Source organism: Microcaecilia unicolor, chromosome 2, assembly GCF_901765095.1.
Source record: "Microcaecilia unicolor chromosome 2, aMicUni1.1, whole genome shotgun sequence".
NCBI classification, from domain to species: Eukaryota; Metazoa; Chordata; class Amphibia; order Gymnophiona; family Siphonopidae; genus Microcaecilia; species Microcaecilia unicolor.
This window is the reverse complement of record NC_044032.1, coordinates 251,539,356-251,559,723: the sequence shown is the minus strand read 5'-3', so window position 1 is coordinate 251,559,723 and position 20,368 is coordinate 251,539,356. Positions and strand designations below refer to the sequence as shown.

At 43.5% G+C, this 20,368-nt stretch overlaps 1 protein-coding gene across 1 annotated transcript; it reads left to right on the top strand.

Moving 5' to 3' along the window:
• The first annotated feature begins 250 nt into the window (after nucleotides 1-250).
• LOC115461984 (olfactory receptor 6N1-like) lies at nucleotides 251-1,207 on the top strand. The gene has a single exon (XM_030192033.1). The coding sequence runs from the start codon at nucleotides 251-253 to the stop codon at nucleotides 1,205-1,207; it is 957 nt and encodes a 318-aa protein (XP_030047893.1).
• The last annotated feature ends 19,161 nt before the right edge of the window (nucleotides 1,208-20,368 follow it).

Here is a 20,368-nt window from a genome sequence, read left to right as displayed (position 1 = left end):
TTCTAGAATAGGATTCTACCTTGCACCCCTGGGGCAGCCAAATGGAGGTACCCAATCATAGAATTGCCCCATGTCTGTAGTCTAGATCTGAACCCTCTGAGTGACTTTCTGAAGGATACATAGTGAGGGACAGGCAATGAGAAGAGTGTGAGAATCATGTGATTCATGTCTATCTGCTAACATTTCTGTTCTATACCACTGGTCCTAGATTTTCATGTTTTCATTACCCTGCAGTTAAAATACTGGACCAATGGATGAAAAAAATGAAACATCTGTGAAAGAGTTTATCCTGGTGGGACACTTACTCCTTCTACACCAACCCATGCTGCTCTTCTCACTGCTGTCTATTGTATACATGATGAGCCTGGCAGGAAATTCTCTAATCATCTCCATTGTGAAGCTCGACTCACGCCTTCATAGCCCAATGTACTTCTTTCTCTGCAACTTGTCCATCCTAGAAATCTTCTATACCTCAACCACAATACCCACCATCCTTTCTATCTCCCTGGCACAGGAGAAGCCACTTTCAGTCACCAGCTGTCTTGTACAGATTTATTTCTTACATTCCCTGGGTGTGACAGAGTGCCTACTTTTGGCAGCGATGGCATATGATCGGTATGTGGCCATTTGCTGCCCACTGCATTACAGGACTATGATGAAAGGATCTGTCTGTCTGTCCTTGGCTATCAGCTGCTGGCTCACTGGTATCCTGGAATCCCTGGTTTTGACTTCTATGACTTCTAGGTTGCCTTTCTGTGGGCCCAAGACTATCATCAACTTCTTCTGTGACATCCCCCCACTTCTGAAGTTGGCTTGTGCGGATACTCGTGCTAATGAGCTTGTGTTAAGTCTAGCCGGGGGCCTGGTGGTCCTCCTTCCCTTCCTATTTATACTGTTGACTTACGTTTGGATCATTTCAACCATACTGAAGATACGTTCTGCCCAAGGCCGACAGAAGGCCTTCTCTACTTGTGCATCACACCTCACTGTGGTCAGCATCTTCTATGGGACTGTAATCTTCATGTATGTGAGACCCTCCTCCATCTACTCTTCTAACCGGGACAAGCTAGTCTCTCTTGTGTACACAGTGTTTACTCCTATGCTAAATCCCCTTATTTATAGCCTGAGGAACAACGAAGTCAAGGGAGCCCTGAAGAAACTTTTTAATTGCAAAATTTCATCACAGATTACAAGGAAATGGACATGATATTTTCAAGAAAATTACATAAAACAACTGCATATTTGTGTTTACTGTTTGGACTAGTTCTTTTTAATGCTCTGTGGGCTTTATAATTGTGTTTGGGAAATCCAATGTTATTTTCTTTTATTATATACTAGTAAAAAAGCCCAGTTTCTGATGCAAATGAAACGGGGGGCTAGCAAGGTTTTCTTCTGTGTGCATGTGGGAGTGTGTGTGTCCCTGCCCTCTGCCCTCTCTCCCCTCCCCCCTCTGAGTCCTTCACTGTTACAGAGAGAGCGATTTGATTTCGTGCTTTGCTGTGTTTTTTCCTTCACTGTTTGTGTTACAGAGAGAGCGAGGGCGGGGCAGACACTCATGGGGAAACCGGATATCTCTCCCCCTTCACACTTCCGGCTGGAGGCTTCATAGAACGTTGGTGGTGCCTTTTATATATAGAGATATTTTAAAGTTTACCCGGCCGATATTCAGCCTGAGGGAGGTAGGCCGGCTAAGTGCTATGATCTGTGCTGAGCCAGAGTATTCAATGTCGGGCTGTTTCTGGTGACAAACATTGAATTTCCGGGGGGCGGGGGGGGGGGGGGGGTTGTCTGGTTTAAACTTAACTGGCCAAGTCAATGTTCAGTGCTGGCCGATTAACTTTATAGTGGCCAAAGATAGGCCTGCAATTTTGGCAGCCCAATTTGGCCGCCAAACTTAACTGGCCGAGTGCTGAATATTCGCGGCTAGCAGGTTATCCAGCTTATAATTGAAAAAGAAAAATGCCTATATTGCGACCCAAATCGGGAGATAGACGTTTATCTCAGAAAAACGAATAAAGCGGTATAATCAAAAGCCGAATTTGGACGTTTTCAACTGCACTCCGTCGCTGATGCGGACAAAGTTGATGGGGGCGTGTCGAAGGCGTGGTGAAGGCGGAACTGGGGTGTGGTTATCGGGCGATCAGAGATGGGCGCCTTTCGCCGATAATGGAAGAAAAATATGCGTTTTTAGCGAGAATTTAGGGCACTTTTCCTGGACCCTGTTTTTCCACGAATAAGGCCCCGAAAAGTGCCCTAAATGACCAGATGACCACTGGAGGGAATCGGGGATGACCTCCCCTGACTCCCCCAGTGGTCACAAACCCCTCCCACCACAAAATATGCCGTTTCACAACTTTTTATTTTCACCCTCAAATGTCATATCCACCTCCCTGGCAGCAGTATGCAGGTCACTGGAGCAGTTATTAGGGGGTGCAGTGGACTTCAGGCAGGTGGACCCAGGCCCATCCCCCCCCCCACCTGTTACAATTGTGCTGTTTAATGCTTAGTCGTCCAACCCGCCCAAACCCACTGTACCCACATGTATGTGCCCCCCTTCACCCCTTAGGGCTATAGTAATGGTGTAGACTTGTGGGCAGTGGGTTTTGAGGGGGATTTGGGGGGCTCAACACACAAGGGAAGGGTGCTATGCACCTGGGAGCTCTTTTACCTTTTTTTTTTGTTTTTGTAAAAGTGTCCCCTAGGGTGCCCGGTTGGTGTCCTGGCATGTGAGGGGGACCAGTGCACTACGACTCCTGGCCCCTCCCACGAACAAATGCCTTGGATTTATTCGTTTTTGAGCTGGGCACTTTCATTTTCCATTATCGCTGAAAAGCAAAAACGCCCAGCTCACAAACTGTCGAATAAAACATGGACGTCTATTTTTTTCAAACATACGGTTCGGTCCGCCCCTTCACGGACCCGTTCTCAGAGATAAACGCCCATGGAGATAGACGTTTTCGTTCTATTATGCCCCTCTATATCACATGATATAGCGCGTTAGCTGCTACGTGCTAAGATAGCTGGCTATCTCATGCAGAATATTAGCACTTACCCATCTTAGCACTATTTAACCGGACAAAAAGCACTGAACATCGGCCGATACAAATTGTTGTAAAGGTATGTCTGAAAATAGGATATTTTGGGGTAGATATTCTGTCAGCAGCAGTATGTGGGGTTTTTTAGCCTCCACCAGCATTATCCCTGGATATTCAATGCCGGAGCCATGTCCAGGAAGTGGCATTGAATATCCAGGTTTATGTGGCCAGTATCTCTTAAGTGGGGCCCTTTTACTAAGTGGCGATAAGCCCAACACAGGCTTACTGCTCACCATTCTGGAACTACTGCTGGCCCAGCATGGGCGCCGGTAACAGTTCTACTCCAGCGCACGGCATTTCCGGTGCTAGTGGAAATATTCAAAAATATTTCCACAGGGGGTTACCTGGTGGTAATCGGGCAGTGCTGTGTATTACCCACTTAAAACCTGGTTAGGGTGGGAGCCCTTACCACCACCACCTCAATGGCTGGCAGTAAGTGTTCCCCCTCTGCATGGCCATGCAGTAAGGGCAATCTTACCACACAGCTATGTTTTTTTCAGCCTTTTTACCCGCTGCAGTAAAAGGGCCTCAGCGCACAGCAAAAATGACCCCTGCTGCTAGCACAGGGCCCTTTTTACTGCAGCTTATTAAAAGGGTCCCTAAGTGTGATATTCAGCACTTAACCATATAAGTGACACCACATAAATATAGGACTGACTTTTATACGGTCTGATTTGGCTGCTTAACTTCGGTAGTTAAGTGCTGAATATTGCCACTTAACTGCATAAGGGCCGACTGTGCCCAGAGACTGTCCGCAAAATAGCCAGCTTTCACTTTAGTGATCTGTGGTGATATTCAGCAACAAGTGCTGCTGAATATCAACAGATCAGTGGCGTAGCTACAGGGGGTCCCGAGGGCCTGGGCCCCTCTAAATTGGCTATGTGGCATATGGTTTGTCTGGGAGGGGTCCCCAACCCCCACCAGCTGAAGCATTTGTCCTGCACTGGTCTCGCCGCATTGCCTGCCCTGCTCTTCTCAGTCACGCCATGCACACTCGTTTAAGTGAAACTGAGCATGTGTGACACCACACATGCTCAGTTTCATTAAAACAAGTGTGCATGGCATGGCTGAGAAGAGCAGGGCAGCGGTGAGACCAGCGCGGGACAAACACTTCATCTGGCAGGGGTTGGGGCCCCCGCCAGCCAAGGTATGATGATGCGGCGGGGGTGGCAGTAGGGGCGGGAGAGGCAGGGAGGCGGGCCAAAATGTGCCCCCCCCCCCCTCACACTGTTGGCTCTGGCCTCATCCCCTGTCAAGGTCTGACTATGCCACTGCAGCAGATACACTAAAACAAGCAATTTAACTGGCCAGGAGCCATTTCTGGCCATTTAAAGCACATTGAATATTGACCCTGTATAATATTATAGAATACTAAGGCAAATGGCCAAAAGTGTGTGAACATTAAGATGCGACTGCTTACACCAACCCTCTAGCTGGAGTACGTACTGTGCCTAGATGTTAGCATATATGTGCATAAATGATAGAATCCTATAATTTATGCATGTACCTGTGGCCCAGCCATGTTCACCCAAACTCTGCCCCACTGTCTGCCCACTGGCAGTGTACATGTTGTCAAATCATGGCACATAGTTTTACATTAGTTAGTATTGTATAACAGGTCATTCACGTGCATGTGTCCATTTACGTGTGTAAATGACTAGAATACCATTTATACTCGACTATAAGCCAAGATTTTTGGGACTCCCAAAAAAGGCTAAAAACTGGGATCTCAGCTTATAGTCGAGTTGGCACGTCTCTACCCCCCCCCCCCCCCCCCGGCACGGTGACCGGCATTTCTCTTACCATCCATTAAGCCAGGATGCTGACACTGACACAGAAAAAGAAGTAACTGCAAGCAGGGCCGGTCAGGGCCTTGAGCATCTGCACATGCACAAGGTCACAGACCAATCCTGCTTGCAGTTACTACCATCTCTGCATCAGTGTCAGCATCCAGGCTTATTGGTAAGAGAAATTCCAGTCACTTCAGGAGTTAGGTGGGGTGGGGTGGGGTGGGGTGGGAAAGAAAATAGGCAGGTAAATTTCGCACATAGTTTTTTTCTTGGGTATCATTTTTAAAACACTGGATGCTGTGCTTTAAAAAAAAAAAATCTGTATAGTCAGTGAGATTGTGGCCAGTGCTGAATTTTGGAATAGGATGGTCCAGATAGCAGAGATATTAAGCCTATTTTCTGGATAGCTAACCAGATAAATTTAGAATGGTCTTTTTGGTGAATATGACTGCTAACAGATATTAGCAGAATCCATCATGATCTGTCCTTGGGCTGCTCCAGCACCATCTGGATAGTGTCAAGGCTGTTTGTAAGGATATTCAGGGGGGAGTAATCAATGTGCAGTAAAAGACAAACTTTCACCATACCTTGATTTACCATAAGGTCATGAGCCTACAAGTTGCTGACTACCATGGAAATGAATAAAGCTTGTGAACTACCTCACAAGCAGTGTTTTTCCAGCGGCTCAAGAGCATAGGCCCGCAAAGCTGTAGCCTGATGCTCCCAGGCTGGAGCTTACAAGGGCCAGTGCTGTTCCTCCCCCCACACCTGATGATATCCCTCAACCCCCCCGCCCGAGCAAGCCCCCCACCCCCTTTGATATCTATTCACTCCCAATCAAGCCCCCACTGCCTGATGACATCCTCAACCTCCAACTACTACTACTACTACTACTTAGCATTTCTATACGACATCCCCCACCTTCCCAGAGGGCCCCCACCATCTTCTTGATCCTACCAGCCCAGTACTTGGTGGTCCAGTGGTCTTGCAGCAATTTCTAGTCATTCCTACTGTCAGCACTGTCTCCAAAATTATGCCCCTAGTGGTGGTTTTGCACTACTACCACTAGAAGTCAAGTTGCATTCTGGTTTTTACATAGTAATGAACAGTTTTACATGCATTTACAAATTTTCTATCTTATATCATATTACATTAGATACTTATATCCCACACAAGCCTCTAGAGTTCAGTGCAGTTAACAAGATGAGGCATTTCCAGAATGATAACAATATTGCACCACAGTGTATTCATCGATTCATGAAAAATTATTGGAATAAGAAAGCTTTTAACAACTTTCTAAATAATTTATAGTGTGTTGTTTGTCTCAGAAACAGGGGCGGACTGACAGTGATCTGGGCCCTTGGGCATTAAAGGTCATTGGGCCCCCTAGGGCCCCCTAGGGCCCCCACATCCCACCCCAGATTTCAACTAACAATCTGTGGCAGTTTCTGTCAGTGTCCATATTCCCTCTGTACTCTCCCATGGGCGGCCCAGACAGAAGAAAACGGTGGCATCTAACTGGACAGTGGTTTACGGCTATTGCTGTTTATGCAGGTCTCTCAGATAGATGCTGGCTCATGGCACAGGAGTGTTTGGAGCTAATCAGGAGGAGAAGGAGATGCTTTGTCATGTGGGAGAGAGTAACTGGCTCCCCTACAGCTTCTGGGCCCTCAAGAACTGACCAGTTGCCCGTATAAACACTCATACCAGAAAGATAAATATCAGTCGACAACCATAAAAATTCAAGGGATAAACAACCAATAGAGAGAGAGAGGGACACTGTTTCCAAAAAGCATATGAGTCAAAAGGCATGCTCAAATAGCCATGTTTTTATAGTTTGCTTACATTCTTTAATAGAAGTAATACTACAAATGCAAAGTGGTAAATTATTCCATGAAGCAGGGGCAGTAAAATAGAAGGCACACGACTCACTGATTCAAGGTGCACTTGTTTTGGTCTGGGAAGGCTCAATAGAAATTAATTGAAGATAAAACTCTTGCTAGACTATATGGAATTGTAAGAATGGCCAAATAATCTAGGATGCCCACCTTAAATGCCTTAAATGTAAGTAATAGTAAATTTAAAGTAATTTTTTGTTCTATAGGCAGCCAATGTTTTTCTTTAAACATAGGGGTAACATAGTCAGACTTTTTTGCATGATATATCCCTATTCTAAATTGTGTTTTTATGATATAGGTCAAAGTAATACACATCATATACAATACATAATTCTAATAATGGGGTCACTTTTCAGTCAGTACTTGAGAGGCTATGAATGCTCTCAAGACATAAGTGGAGGAGTGGCCTAGTGGTTAGGGTGGTGGACTTTGGTCCTGAGGAAGTGAGTTCAATTCCCACTTCAGCCACAGGCAGCTCTTTGTGACTCTGGGCAAGTCACTTAACCCTCCATTGCCCCATGTAAGCCACATTGAGCCTGCCGTGAGTGGGAAAGTGCAGGGTACAAATATAACATTGGGAATCAAAGAGGAATAGGCTGGGGCTGAGCATGACCGTGGATGTGTATTAAGAATGCTCCCAAATGGCTGGTACTTTTTGTGTGAATTTTACCTTATAATGGCCCAAAGGAAGAGAAACATCAATGCCCACCAGCAACAAGGAAAAATCACCTACAAAGAAGCAAGAGCAATAATGAAGTGGCCTGCTTGGTTTCAGTGTTCAACTAAAGGGGCTTCAGACTCACATTCTGGTTGTTCCTTTTTAGTTTTACTCACTGTATTTTTATTCACTTTTTCATAGTAAGATAAGCCAATCTGTTATTAATGTTTGCCGATTTCACATGTGCAGAATTTGGGTCCTACATAAGTACATAAGTACATAAGTAGTGCCATACTGGGAAAGACCAAAGGTCCATCTAGCCCAGCATCCTGTCACCGACAGTGGCCAATCCAGGTCAAGGGCACCTGGCACGCTCCCCAAACGTAAAAACATTCCAGACAAGTTATACCTAAAAATGAGGAATTTTTCCAGTCCATTTAATAGCGGTCTATGGACTTGTCCTTTAGGAATCTATCTAACCCCTTTTTAAACTCCGTCAAGCTAACCGCCCGTACCACGTTCTCCGGCAATGAATTCCAGAGTCTAATTACACGTTGGGTGAAGAAAAATTTTCTCCGATTCGTTTTAAATTTACCACACTGTAGCTTCAACTCATGCCCTCTAGTCCTAGTATTTTTGGATAGCGTGAACAGTCGCTTCACATCCACCCGATCCATTCCACTCATTATTTTATACACTTCTATCATATCTCCCCTCAGCCGTCTCTTCTCCAAGCTGAAAAGCCCTAGCCTTCTCAGCCTCTCTTCATAGGAAAGTCGTCCCATCCCCACTATCATTTTCGTCGCCCTTCGCTCTACCTTTTCCAATTCTACTATATCTTTTTTGAGATACGGAGACCAGTACTGAACACAATACTCCAGGTGCGGTCGCACCATGGAGCGATACAACGGCATTATAACATCCGCACACCTGGACTCCATACCCTTCTTAATAACACCCAACATTCTATTCGCTTTCCTAGCCGCAGCAGCACACTGAGCAGAAGGTTTCAGCGTATCATCGACGACGACACCCAGATCCCTTTCTTGATCCGTAACTCCTAACGCGGAACCTTGCAAGACGTAGCTATAATTCGGGTTCCTCTTACCCACATGCATCACTTTGCACTTGTCAACATTGAACTTCATCTGCCACTTGCACGCCCATTCTCCCAGTCTCGCAAGGTCCTCCTGTAATCGTTCACATTCCTCCTGCGACTTGACGACCCTGAATAATTTTGTGTCATCGGCGAATTTAATTACCTCACTAGTTATTCCCATCTCTAGGTCATTTATAAATACATTAAAAAGCAACGGACCCAGCACAGACCCCTGCGGGACCCCACTAACTACCCTCCTCCACTGAGAATACTGGCCACGCAATCCTACTCTCTGCTTCCTATCTTTCAACCAGTTCTTAATCCATAATAATACCCTACCTCCGATTCCATGACTCTGCAATTTCTTCAGGAGTCTTTCGTGCGGCACTTTGTCAAACGCCTTCTGAAAATCCAGATATACAATATCAACCGGCTCCCCATTGTCCACATGTTTGCTTACCCCCTCAAAAAAATGCATTAGATTGGTGAGGCAAGACTTCCCTTCACTAAATCCGTGCTGACTTTGTCTCATCAGTCCATGTTTTTGTATATGCTCTGCAATTTTATTCTTAATAATAGCCTCCACCATCTTGCCCGGCACCGACGTCAGACTCACCGGTCTATAATTTCCCGGATCTCCTCTGGAACCTTTCTTAAAAATCGGAGTAACATTGGCTACCCTCCAGTCTTCCGGTATTACACTCGATTTTAGGGACAGATTGCATATTTCTAACAGTAGCTCCGCAAGTTCATTTTTTAGTTCTATTAATACTCTGGGATGAATACCATCAGGTCCCGGTGATTTACTACTCTTCAGCTTGCTGAACTGACCCATTACATCCTCCAAGGTTACAGAGAATTTGTTTAGTTTCTCCGACTCCCCCGCTTCAAATATTCTTTCCGGCACCGGTGTCCCCCCCAAATCCTCCTCGGTGAAGACCGAAGCAAAGAATTCATTTAATTTCTCCGCTACGGCTTTGTCCTCCTTGATCGCCCCTTTAACACCATTTTCGTCCAGCGGCCCAACCGACTCTTTGGCCGGTTTCCTGCTTTTAATGTATCTAAAAAAGTTTTTACTATGTATTTTTGCTTCCAACGCTAATTTCTTCTCAAAGTCCTTTTTTGCCCTCCTTATCTCCGCTTTGCATTTGACTTGGCATTCCTTATGATCTATCCTGTTACTTTCAGTTGGTTCTCTTCTCCACTTTCTGAAGGATTGTTTTTTGGCTCTAATGATTTCCTTTATCTTACTGTTTAGCCACGCCGGCTGACGTTTAGTCTTTTTTCCCTTTTTTCTAATACGTGGAATATATTTGTCCTGAACCTCCAGGATGGTGTTTTTAAACAGCATCCACGCCTGATGCAAGTTTTTTACTCTGCGAGCTGCTCCTTTCAGTCTTTTTTTCACCATTTTTCTCATTTTGTCGTAATCACCCTTTCTATAGTTAAACGCTAGCGTACTTGATTTCCTACTTTCACTTCCTTCAATGCCAATATCAAAACCGATCATATTATGATCACTGTTATCAAGCGGCCCTCGTATCGTTACCCCCTGCACTAGATCATGAGCACCACTAAGGACTAAGTCTAGTATTTTTCCTTCTCTTGTCGGCTCCTGAACTAGCTGTTCCATGAAGCTGTCCTTGATTTCATCAAGAAATCTTATGTCCCTTGCGTGTACAGATGTTACATTACCCCAGTCTATATGCGGGTAATTGAAATCCCCCATTATTATTGTGTTGCCCAGTTTGTTTGCGTCCCTGATTTCCTTTAACATTTCCGCATCCGTCTGTTCGTCCTGGCCAGGCGGACGGTAGTACACTCCTATCACTATCCTTTTCCCCTTTGCACATGGAATTTCAATCCACAGTGATTCCAAGGAGTGTTTTGCTTCCTGCAGAATTTTCAATCTATTTGATTCAAGGCTCTCGTTAATATACAATGCTACCCCTCCACCAATCCGATTCACCCTATCACTACGATATAATTTGTACCCCGGTATGACAGTGTCCCACTGGTTATCCTCCTTCCACCAGGTCTCAGAGATGCCTATTATATCTAATTTTTCATTTAGTGCAATATATTCTAACTCCCCCATCTTATTTCTTAGGCTCCTGGCATTCGCATATAGACATTTCAAACTATGTTTGTTGTTCCTAAGTACATCATGCTTAGTACTTGACAGTATTAATTGGCAATCTTTTGTCTGATTTTTATTGTTATTTAAAGATACCCGATCTACTACAATCTCTTTTGCAACCTCACTATCAGGATACTCTATCTTCCCTGTTATGGTGATATCTTTGAAAGATACCTTATCCCGAACCATGCTCTTTTGAGCGACTGTCGGCCTTCCCCCCATTTCTAGTTTAAAAGCTGCTCTATCTCCTTCTTAAACGCCGATGCCAGCAGCCTGGTCCCACTCTGGTTAAGATGGAGCCCATCCTTTCGGAATAGGCTCCCCCTTCCCCAGAATGTTGCCCAGTTCCTAACAAATCTAAAGCCCTCCTCCTAGTTTTCTTCCTTTTTTAGCCACTGTACTTTTATGTCTTTTACCTCTTTTTTATCTCATATTTATTTATATATTTTTGTGCAGTGATTTTTGATAAAAAATGTGTATATATTTATGTGGTATCCTTTTTATGATATTCTATATTATATTTTTATGATTATGTATCTATGTATCTATTTTAGATATTTGACTCCTGAGGTAAGCAATTTCATTGCCGAAACACGGTCTGTGTTAAGTTCATTGTACCTGGTCTTTCAATAAATTTTGCTACAATCAACCTTTGGAGATTTGTCTGTTTGGTTGGTCTACATCCCTTCCCTAGTTCTTCAGTTGCTTTCCCAAAGGAAAATAAAGCAAGTTCTATTCTTAGACCCCAATGGGCCAATCAATACCTTTTTTATCCAGGCTGCAGGAAAATCAAGATCCATCAGGATGGAGTTGTTGCAAGCTCTGCTGATGGAAGGATTGACATCTTCCTTGGCTGTCACCTTGATCCCTAATGTGTGGATGAGACAAGGGTGTAGGGAGGAGGAATTTAGATTTGTTAGGAACTGGGCAACATTCTGGGGAAGGGGGAGCTTAATTCGAAAGGATGGACTCCACCTTAACTGGGATGAAACCAGGCTGCTGACACTAACAATATAGAGCAAGTGTTAACAACAGACCCTGCTAGTGCTGTGGCGACAGGAGATCAATGATATCCTTGATCTCACAATGGTTGAGGCAGCTGCTGTAAGCATGATGAATGCAAGGTGTGATTTACTGGGGTTGAGAGAATTAGCCCCAGTTAGGATAGCGGTGAACCAATCACAGCAGCCTTTTTCCACCATGGCAGATCAAAGGCCAGGTGGATGTCCTATTGTCTCTGTGTTTTAACAGTGAACATGCTTAAAGATATCACTGGAGTCTACTGTGGCATTTTAAACAATCTTTTTGCCTCAAGGATTGAGACAGGGCCTCTCTGCTCCAGCAATGAATAAGGAATTAAAGATTTCTCAATCTAAGTCCAGACAGGATGTTTTGAAGGGGGAAATGGCCATGATCTCCCAACATAAACTTACTCCAGCTGATATTCAGCCAGCGGTGGTCAATATTTTTAGAAACTTTTACTATCGTCAGCTAGATTAGCCCTGATATTCAATGCTGGGCCTGTCTGGGCACTGGCACTGAATATCAGGAACTAAATCTGGTGAAGCTGACCGCCGGAACTTATGCAGGTCCCAGACGATATTCAGCAGGGGTCCACATAAGATAGAAAGGGGGCTTTTAGGGGGGGAGGGGGAGACAGGAAAGGAATCATCAGCATTTAGAAATTAAAACTCAGTTATATGGGTCCTGGCCGATATTCCTCTCCTGGCTCTCCCAAAGCCCCCTTTCTTCATACCCTTCCCCACCAGCTCACTAGACTCAAAATCCTCTTCCCCATCTGTAATGCCCACACACCCATCCCAAACTAGATAGGCCCCCTTGGGTCTACCTTATAGCCCTGATGGTCCTATCTGGACGGGGGTAGGGTATGGTGGGCAGGGAGGGGGGAGGATTTTCAGTCTCGCAAGCTGGGGGAGGTAGCATGAAAGAGGTGGGCTTTTTAGGATTCAAGGGGGGATCGGCTGTCCTAAATTCACCTGCTTAGCTATGTGCATCTTGGCATGAAATATTGCCGGCACCCGCATAACCCCTGGCTCCTCCCCAGTGCCAGCCCCTGTGCCACTCTTGATCTGCCCACTTTTTTGTTGGGCAATATGTGGTGATATTCAGTGTCACTGTCTGGTTAGGTGCTGATAAGCGATTTAACCAGCTAGGAGAACTCCTGCTCAGTTAAATCACTTTGAATATTGGCCAGACTGTATATTAATTACCGATAATACTACATTACTTAAGAAGACTAGGAACTTTGAAAATGTGGCTAAGAAATGGAATCTCCATTTCATTCATTTTTATTTATTTTTTTGGATTTATTAACCACCTTTATGAAGAGATTCACCCAAAGCGGTGTACAGCTAAGTCTGAGAAATTTTCATCAAATAGCTTATTGACATATTGAAAATTCCTGCTGTTAGTTCTTCCTATCCATCATGCCTTTTATCTGCTATCATTAAGAAAGGAACGTTTGTCAAGGGAGCAGCATGAACAGTCGTAGATTTCGTTCAATTGTTTGGACTTATCTGCCATTTTGGAGAATTCAAGTGAATGAGTTGAACCAGCTACGCTGACTATGACTTTTGTGCAGGAACCTGACTGTCCCTAGGGACAGAATTTTAAGATTGTTTTCTGTTTGTTTTGAATTAGGAATCTGCTGCTTTCTAATTTAAAAATATTTCCTGATGTTGCAAGGGCTACTCAGAAGAGGAGAAAATGCTTCTTCGGACCGATGCTTCAGTTTCTGGTCCTTTGTAAATGCAATAATGCATAATTAAATATCACCGCGTTAAATTTGCATTGTTGATCCTGCACAATTGCCTCTTTTTCTTGGTGATAAGAGTGATCATGGATCTGCTCTCATTTCTAGAGCATCTGTTTCAATGACTTGAGAAACTTAAACCTATTCTACCTTTGCTTATCAGGAGACTTTCTTTATTTACATGTTTGCATTTAGTTCTTTTGTTTAATTTGTTATTTCTCTTTTTATTATTATTTATTTATTTATTTATTTATCATTTAAATTTAAATTTCAAGCAAATGCTTGCACAGAAAAGTAGTTAAATACAACATTGTTTCTACAAGAGAAATTTAACAAGAGAAAAGAATGAATACACATCACTGAGATTCATTACATATTATGTTTTTAACATACTCAAGTCCACAATCTATGATTCAAGATTTAGAAACGTGGAAAACTGAAGAAAACTGAAGAAAATACCAAGAAACCAGACAAATAATAAGAATCAACACAACCAAATCCCAAACGGAACCCTACAGACAAATCCAACTGGGGTACAAAAATGCTAGATCAGTGGTAACTAAAACATGGAATATAACAGACTGGATTACCACAGACAATCTAGACCTCCTATTCATCACTGAAACCTGGATTCATGACCTTAAAGACCCTATAATTTTAGATCTATGTCCACCGGGATACAAAATTACCCACTGGACAAGAAATGGAAAAAGAGGAGGAGGAATAGCAATTATATACAAATCCGAGTTCATCATCACAACAATAACCAAATCCATTTTACCTCAACTTGAAATTGCTTCAGTAAGAATTAATCACTCAAACCTGCAAGAACACCTTACCGCAGTCTTGCTCTATAGACCACCAGGTAACTGGAGAGAATCCCAAACATACCTAATGGACTTTATCTCGAATACTTGTGTCTCCAGCTCAAACCTCATCATATTAGGAGATATCAATCTACATCTTGAAGACCTCAACTCAACCAGTACCCGAGAATGTGAAGAATTCCTACAATTATGGGACCTTCATAGGACACACACACAACCTACCCACAGAAAAGGACACACTCTAGACATCATCACACACAACTTTGACCCCAATACAAACCTTATACTAACAGACACTAAATGGACACCCGTACTATGGTCGGACCACTATAAAGCAAATATCTCCCTCCAATCGCAAACTAAAGGACCACCGAAAAAACAAGAACGGAAAACCTACACAACGAGAGGAAAAATAGATCCGGCAATATTTTGGCAACAAATTTACCAGAACGAATGGACAATAAAAACAGACACAATCCATTTCCTCCTAGAATGGGACGACAGATGCAGATCCATACTAGACAACATTGCTCCAACCCAAACTAGAATCTCACACAGAAAGAACTCAACACCATGGTTCAATGAAGAGTTGAAAAAACTCAAAACGCAAGTTAGAAGGTTAGAACGAGCTTGGAATAAAAAGAAAGATGACACCACACTTAATGCCTAGAAACAACTTCAAAGAAAATACAAATACACCATAAGACAAACCAAAAGACTACATTACAAAACTATAATTGGACCTATTTAGAATTGTCTCTTATTATCTGCTTGTACATTATTATTCTGTCATATTATCATCATGTTGAACAAAACCCTGCAATACTATATGTTTATTAACTAACATTCTTCCACTATTCATGATGTATTGTAAGCCACTTTGAGCCTGCAAAGAGGTGGGATAAGGTGGGCTACAAATGCAACAAATAAATAAAATAAATAAATAAACTATGTAGTTACAAGAAAGATCACTTTTTTAGGACTATTACGTCTCACTTTCAATTCTCTTGGTTACCAAAAACTCAGTGAGATGTGTAGGCTAAAAAAAACATATTTTGTTGAATGAAATCTAACTATACATTTGCAAGGGTAATGCAAAAATAAGGAAGCTCCCATCTGTAGGACTCCAGGCCTACTTAAAAGAAATTGACTTCTTCTCTTTTGGTTCTCTTTTGTGACGTCTGGAAAAAGCCTTATCTTTAATTAAAAAAAAATCCTTATTCCTATTTTTAAAGAAGAGTCTCATCATCCATACTTTATCAGGTGCTAAGACAACAGTAGCAATCAATGTAGAGGAAATAACTTTTTCTGAATCAGAGGATTCTAGAAGTGCAGACACATCCAAAGGGGAATCTGAAATCTCTTGTAATCCTACCGATTTCACAGGAGGATAATATATCCGTGAAAAGGGAGGTATTGCTTCTTTAGGAATTTGAAGTATCTTCTTCATGTATTTTATTAACATTTCTTTTGGCGAAATTGTTTCAAGTTTAGGAAAATTGATAAATTGGAGGTTATTACTTCTCTGATTATTTTCAAGCGCTTCAATTTTCCTGCGCAAATTCGTTAAATCTTTAGGATTTTTTTTCCTTCTGATCATAATTTTGTACTTTCTCATTTAGTTGTTTAACATCGTCCGTAATCTTTACCATATTATCCATTAAAGTTTGAGTTCGTGTTTTTAACTGTTGAATTTGAGGGCATAAGGCCTTAACAAGAGTGGCAATCAAGGCCCACAATGAATCTAAAGTCACTTCAGATGGTTTTTCTAAAAAGGAAAAAAATTGTATAGGCTGATTATTTTGAAGAGGAGTACTTATCTCACTTCTCGTAGCCAAGCGATCTCCCGCAGATGAAGTTGTTTGTCTCGCAGCATTTTTGGTATCCAAAACTATGGAACTGTCTGAGTTAACTCCCAGCTGTTCCCGTGCCTCATGTCTACCCGATTCCTCCAAGGGCGACACCATCGATGGGGTACTCGCTCTCTGCGGTTGCAGGGGTGGAGTCCTCTGGTCTGGGCTCAGAGTTGTTTCAAGCACCGACGTCAACTCTGGGCCTCCACTCACTCTGGTAGACGCTAGCATGCCGCTCACAGACCTACTTTCTTGTAGGTTCTGTACAAACGAATCCATAGGTCCGGTCACCGGGACAGCATGTCGACCTGAGGTCACCGTGGAGGTTGATTTGCCCCTTCGCTTAGGCATAGCGAAGGCTAGGACGCGAACGCAAAGAACGCTGCTATCACAGGTTCAATCTAGTCGGCCATCTTGAATCCGATAATTTGTTATTTCTTAAGACTTGGGTCAACTGCATTTCCAAAAAATAGTGGACTTTATATTGGGGCCTTTTACTAAAGCGTTGCAGCATGGCAATCTATATCTATTCCAGACTAAAGTTTAAATCTGTTTAACATTTATTTGCCATCATATGTCCACAATCCCTCATAAAATCTGTGATATTCACACCCACATGCCTTCCATCGTTCAAACCCTATGTATCTTATTTGCATATATATACTCCGCTGTGTAATCAGAAAATTGACCTTTTGCTCACATACAATCACATATGGTCCATATAGAGTCCTCTCAGGATTTCTCAAGGTTCCAAGCGTTTACACAGCTCCAATGTTCTTCCAGACAAACCAATTTCTTTCGATCTTTAACATCATTTTAATTATGTTGGAACCATCGTTGTCTCACGGCACTTATAGATATACTCCAAGGTAAGTACAATGTTCTGCCTGTGGACGGCTATCAACAGATACTGATGCAGAGAATCACTCCAATTGAGTGTCTTTACTCATCCGGGTCCTCAATGCGAGACCGCATTTCGTACTTCCTTCTTCAGGAGGAAACGTATATCAGAATCTGTCATGTCGCAAAACCAATAGAACAATCGTGAACATATCCCTCATTCACAAACCCGTATTATCAAATTAACTAACATTTAACCATATATTTTAGCTGCTTACCATCGGGACTCTTTTCCAAGCACAGGCTGCCGAGCAACCTCACAAGACTGCATACTCAGCCCTAAAACAGCGCAGGGTTTATACCATACTAACCCTGCCCATAGGCGTGGCGCTGAACTACGTCAGACCCATTCAATTTCAAGATTTAATCCCTTGGGGGAAACCGTGTTCAACATTAAATAACTGAATAGTGTCATTTCCTCCTCATGCAGACTTCTCCATCTGGACTAACACAACACATTTTACATCATCAATATTATGCCCTTTGGCAATCCAATGATTAACCAACGGGGTATCTTATTTGTTATTTCTAATATTACTAATATGTTCTGCTAGCCTATTTTTAAGTTTTCTCTTGGTATGCCCTATATAGTAGAGTGAACAAGGGCAAACAATACAGTACACCACCCTTTCGCTGTTACAGTTGGTGTTCTTTCTTAGATAAAAGGGTCTGCCAGAATTGAGGATTGCTATCCACGTAGTGTCCATGGAATATTTACAGTATACACATTTACCGCAAGGGGAATGACACCCTTGCGATGCATACTGGTGTGGCCATTTTAACATCTCCCCCAGGTTCGATTTACGGCGATATGCTATCTTGGGATGTTCACTGAACACTGGGTGTATCTGCACCATATGCCAATATTTATGTATAATTTGGCCAATTTGAGGAGCATTTGAAGAATAAGGTAATACACATGCTAATGATCTTTTCGCGGATGTCTGTACAGGAGAAAATAACCATGGTGCCCTTTTTATGATACGCATAGGATATCCGTTTCCTGAATCTGTCCATCATATCAAGCGCCTGTATTTTGAAATCATGCAGAGACGTACGTGATCTCCTAAGCCTCAAAAATTGCCCGACAGGAACACCTGTTCTTGGCTGAGTGGAAAGATGATATAATCATGCAGCCTTCTGAACATAGCTTGCAGGAAGGATTCTATGAAATGGCAGGTTGCAGATTCTATAATGCCAGTTCTTGTCCCAATGACATGCTGCAAATAGCCTGTTACAAGCCTGGAAATTGGCTGTTGCAAGGAAGGTTAGCACTGTGGTGACCTTCACATGCACAGGCAAGGCATGATTTCTTAGGGCTGGGCCTCAAGGTCATCTTTTAGCAGCTCAAGGAGGTCAACAATGAAGACTTTATTAAAGCAGTACCTCTTCCTCTGTGAGCTGTAAAAGACCTCCAGAGAACTCCCACAAGATAAACCTTTGAATGACCATGTTAATAAACGCATTGCTGCTGTTATGTTCTGATCAGAAAAAATGTTTCTTAAAACAAGCTACTAAGTATTAGTATTCTGTAAAATGCTTCTCATACATTCTCAGATATTCAGGGGCTGTCAAAAAAAAAAAATTACCCCTCCACTCCTTAATTTCTCTGGCCAGTGGCGTTCCTAGCCTGGATGACAACCGGGGCGGATCGCCGATGCACCCCCCCCCCGGGTGCAGCACGCCCCCCCCCCCCCGCGAAATGACACCTCCCCCCCTCCAGTGAAATGACCGCCCCCTGGGTGCACGCCGCTGGGGGGTGCCGCCGCACACGCCTGTCGGCTCCGAGTACGCTAACTTCGCTTGTTCGCTGCAGCTCCCTCTGCCCCGGAACATGAAATAACCTGTTCCGGGGCAGAGGGAGCTGCAGCGAACGAATGAAGTTAGCGAACTCGGAGCCGACAGGCGCGCGCTGCGGCACCCCCCAGCGGCGTGCACCCGGGGCGGACCGCCCCCACCGCCCCCCCCCCCTTGGTACGCCACTGCCTCTGGCCTAACTCCCTACTCCCCTAATTGTTTTTTTTTTAATTGGGTACCCCCACAGACCCACTTCCTATTTTCAATCCCTGATCTGTGATGAAAAAAAATCAGTCTTCATGAAACACAGCTCCAGCTACCAATACCTTTTGTTGAAATTTTGAGTTCCTCCATTTTATGCAAGCTTATCTCATGCCTATTCATTGCGAGTATCTTGTAAACTTGATTGGCTGGGTGTGTCCCAAGGGCCAGGATAAGAACCACTGCTTTAAACCTGTCGGAGTGCAAGAGTACACCAATGTACACAAGTTAAGTGCTGTGTGCATGTTTATAAGAATGGCTATGGTCAAGATTTTGAATTTTTAGAAGCAAATGGACACATTTTTGAATAAATTGATATACTATCTATATAGTGAACATATTAGGAGGTGGGGGATGAGTCTATGATTAAGAAGAGACCACGAGCAAGTATTCACCTTACAGTGAAATGAAAAGAGCCGTGGCAGGCACATGAGACTCTACCTCACGTAACACTATAGAGTTGACTCGTTGAATACACTCGGTCATTAGTTTTTGTAATTTAGATTGATACTAAGTGAGGCCGTAAACTGTTGGGCAGTAATATTAAAGTAAACATTAGCAGAACAGCACAATTAGAGTAAACATAGTAAACATAGTAGATGACGGCAGAAAAAGACCTGCACGGTCCATCCAGTCTGCCCAAGAAGATAAATTCATATGTGCTACTTTTTTTTATTTGTATTGTCCTCTTCAGTGCACAGACTGTATAAGTCTGGCCAGCCCTATCCCCGCCTCCCAACCACCAACCCCGCCTCCCAACCACCAGCTCTGGCACAGACCCTATAAGTCTGCCCAGCACTATCCCCGCCTCCCAACTACCAGTCCCGCCTTCCACCACCAGCTCTGGCACAGACCGTATAAGTCTGCCCAGCACTATCCCCACCGCCCAACCACTAGCCCCGGCACAGACCGTATAAGTCTGCCCAGCACTAGTCCCGCCTCCCAACCACCAGCCCCAGCACAGACCGTATAAGTCTGCCCAGCACTAGCCCCGCCTCCCAACCACCAGCTCTGCCACCCATCCAATGACTCCAGATCATCAGGAATGGTTCAGCTGGTCTTGGTTTTGCCTCCACTGCATGATAGGAGTTATAGATCCTCTTTCTCTTAAGAGAATTAGAAGGCATATCTTCCAACTTTTCTAATAGGATTATTTCTGACAACCCTGCTGCATTATAGGGCCTGCAACACTATTTCAATAAGTAGAATCAGGGCCTACCAATACTACACAGCTTTTGAATGTAAATTCAAACCAAGAAATGGCCTGAAATGTCCCT

Coding starts and splice junctions, on each gene's coding strand:
- LOC115461984 (XM_030192033.1), top strand. CDS start 251: ATGGATGAAAAAAATGAAACATCTGTGAAAGAGTTTATCCTGGTGGGA.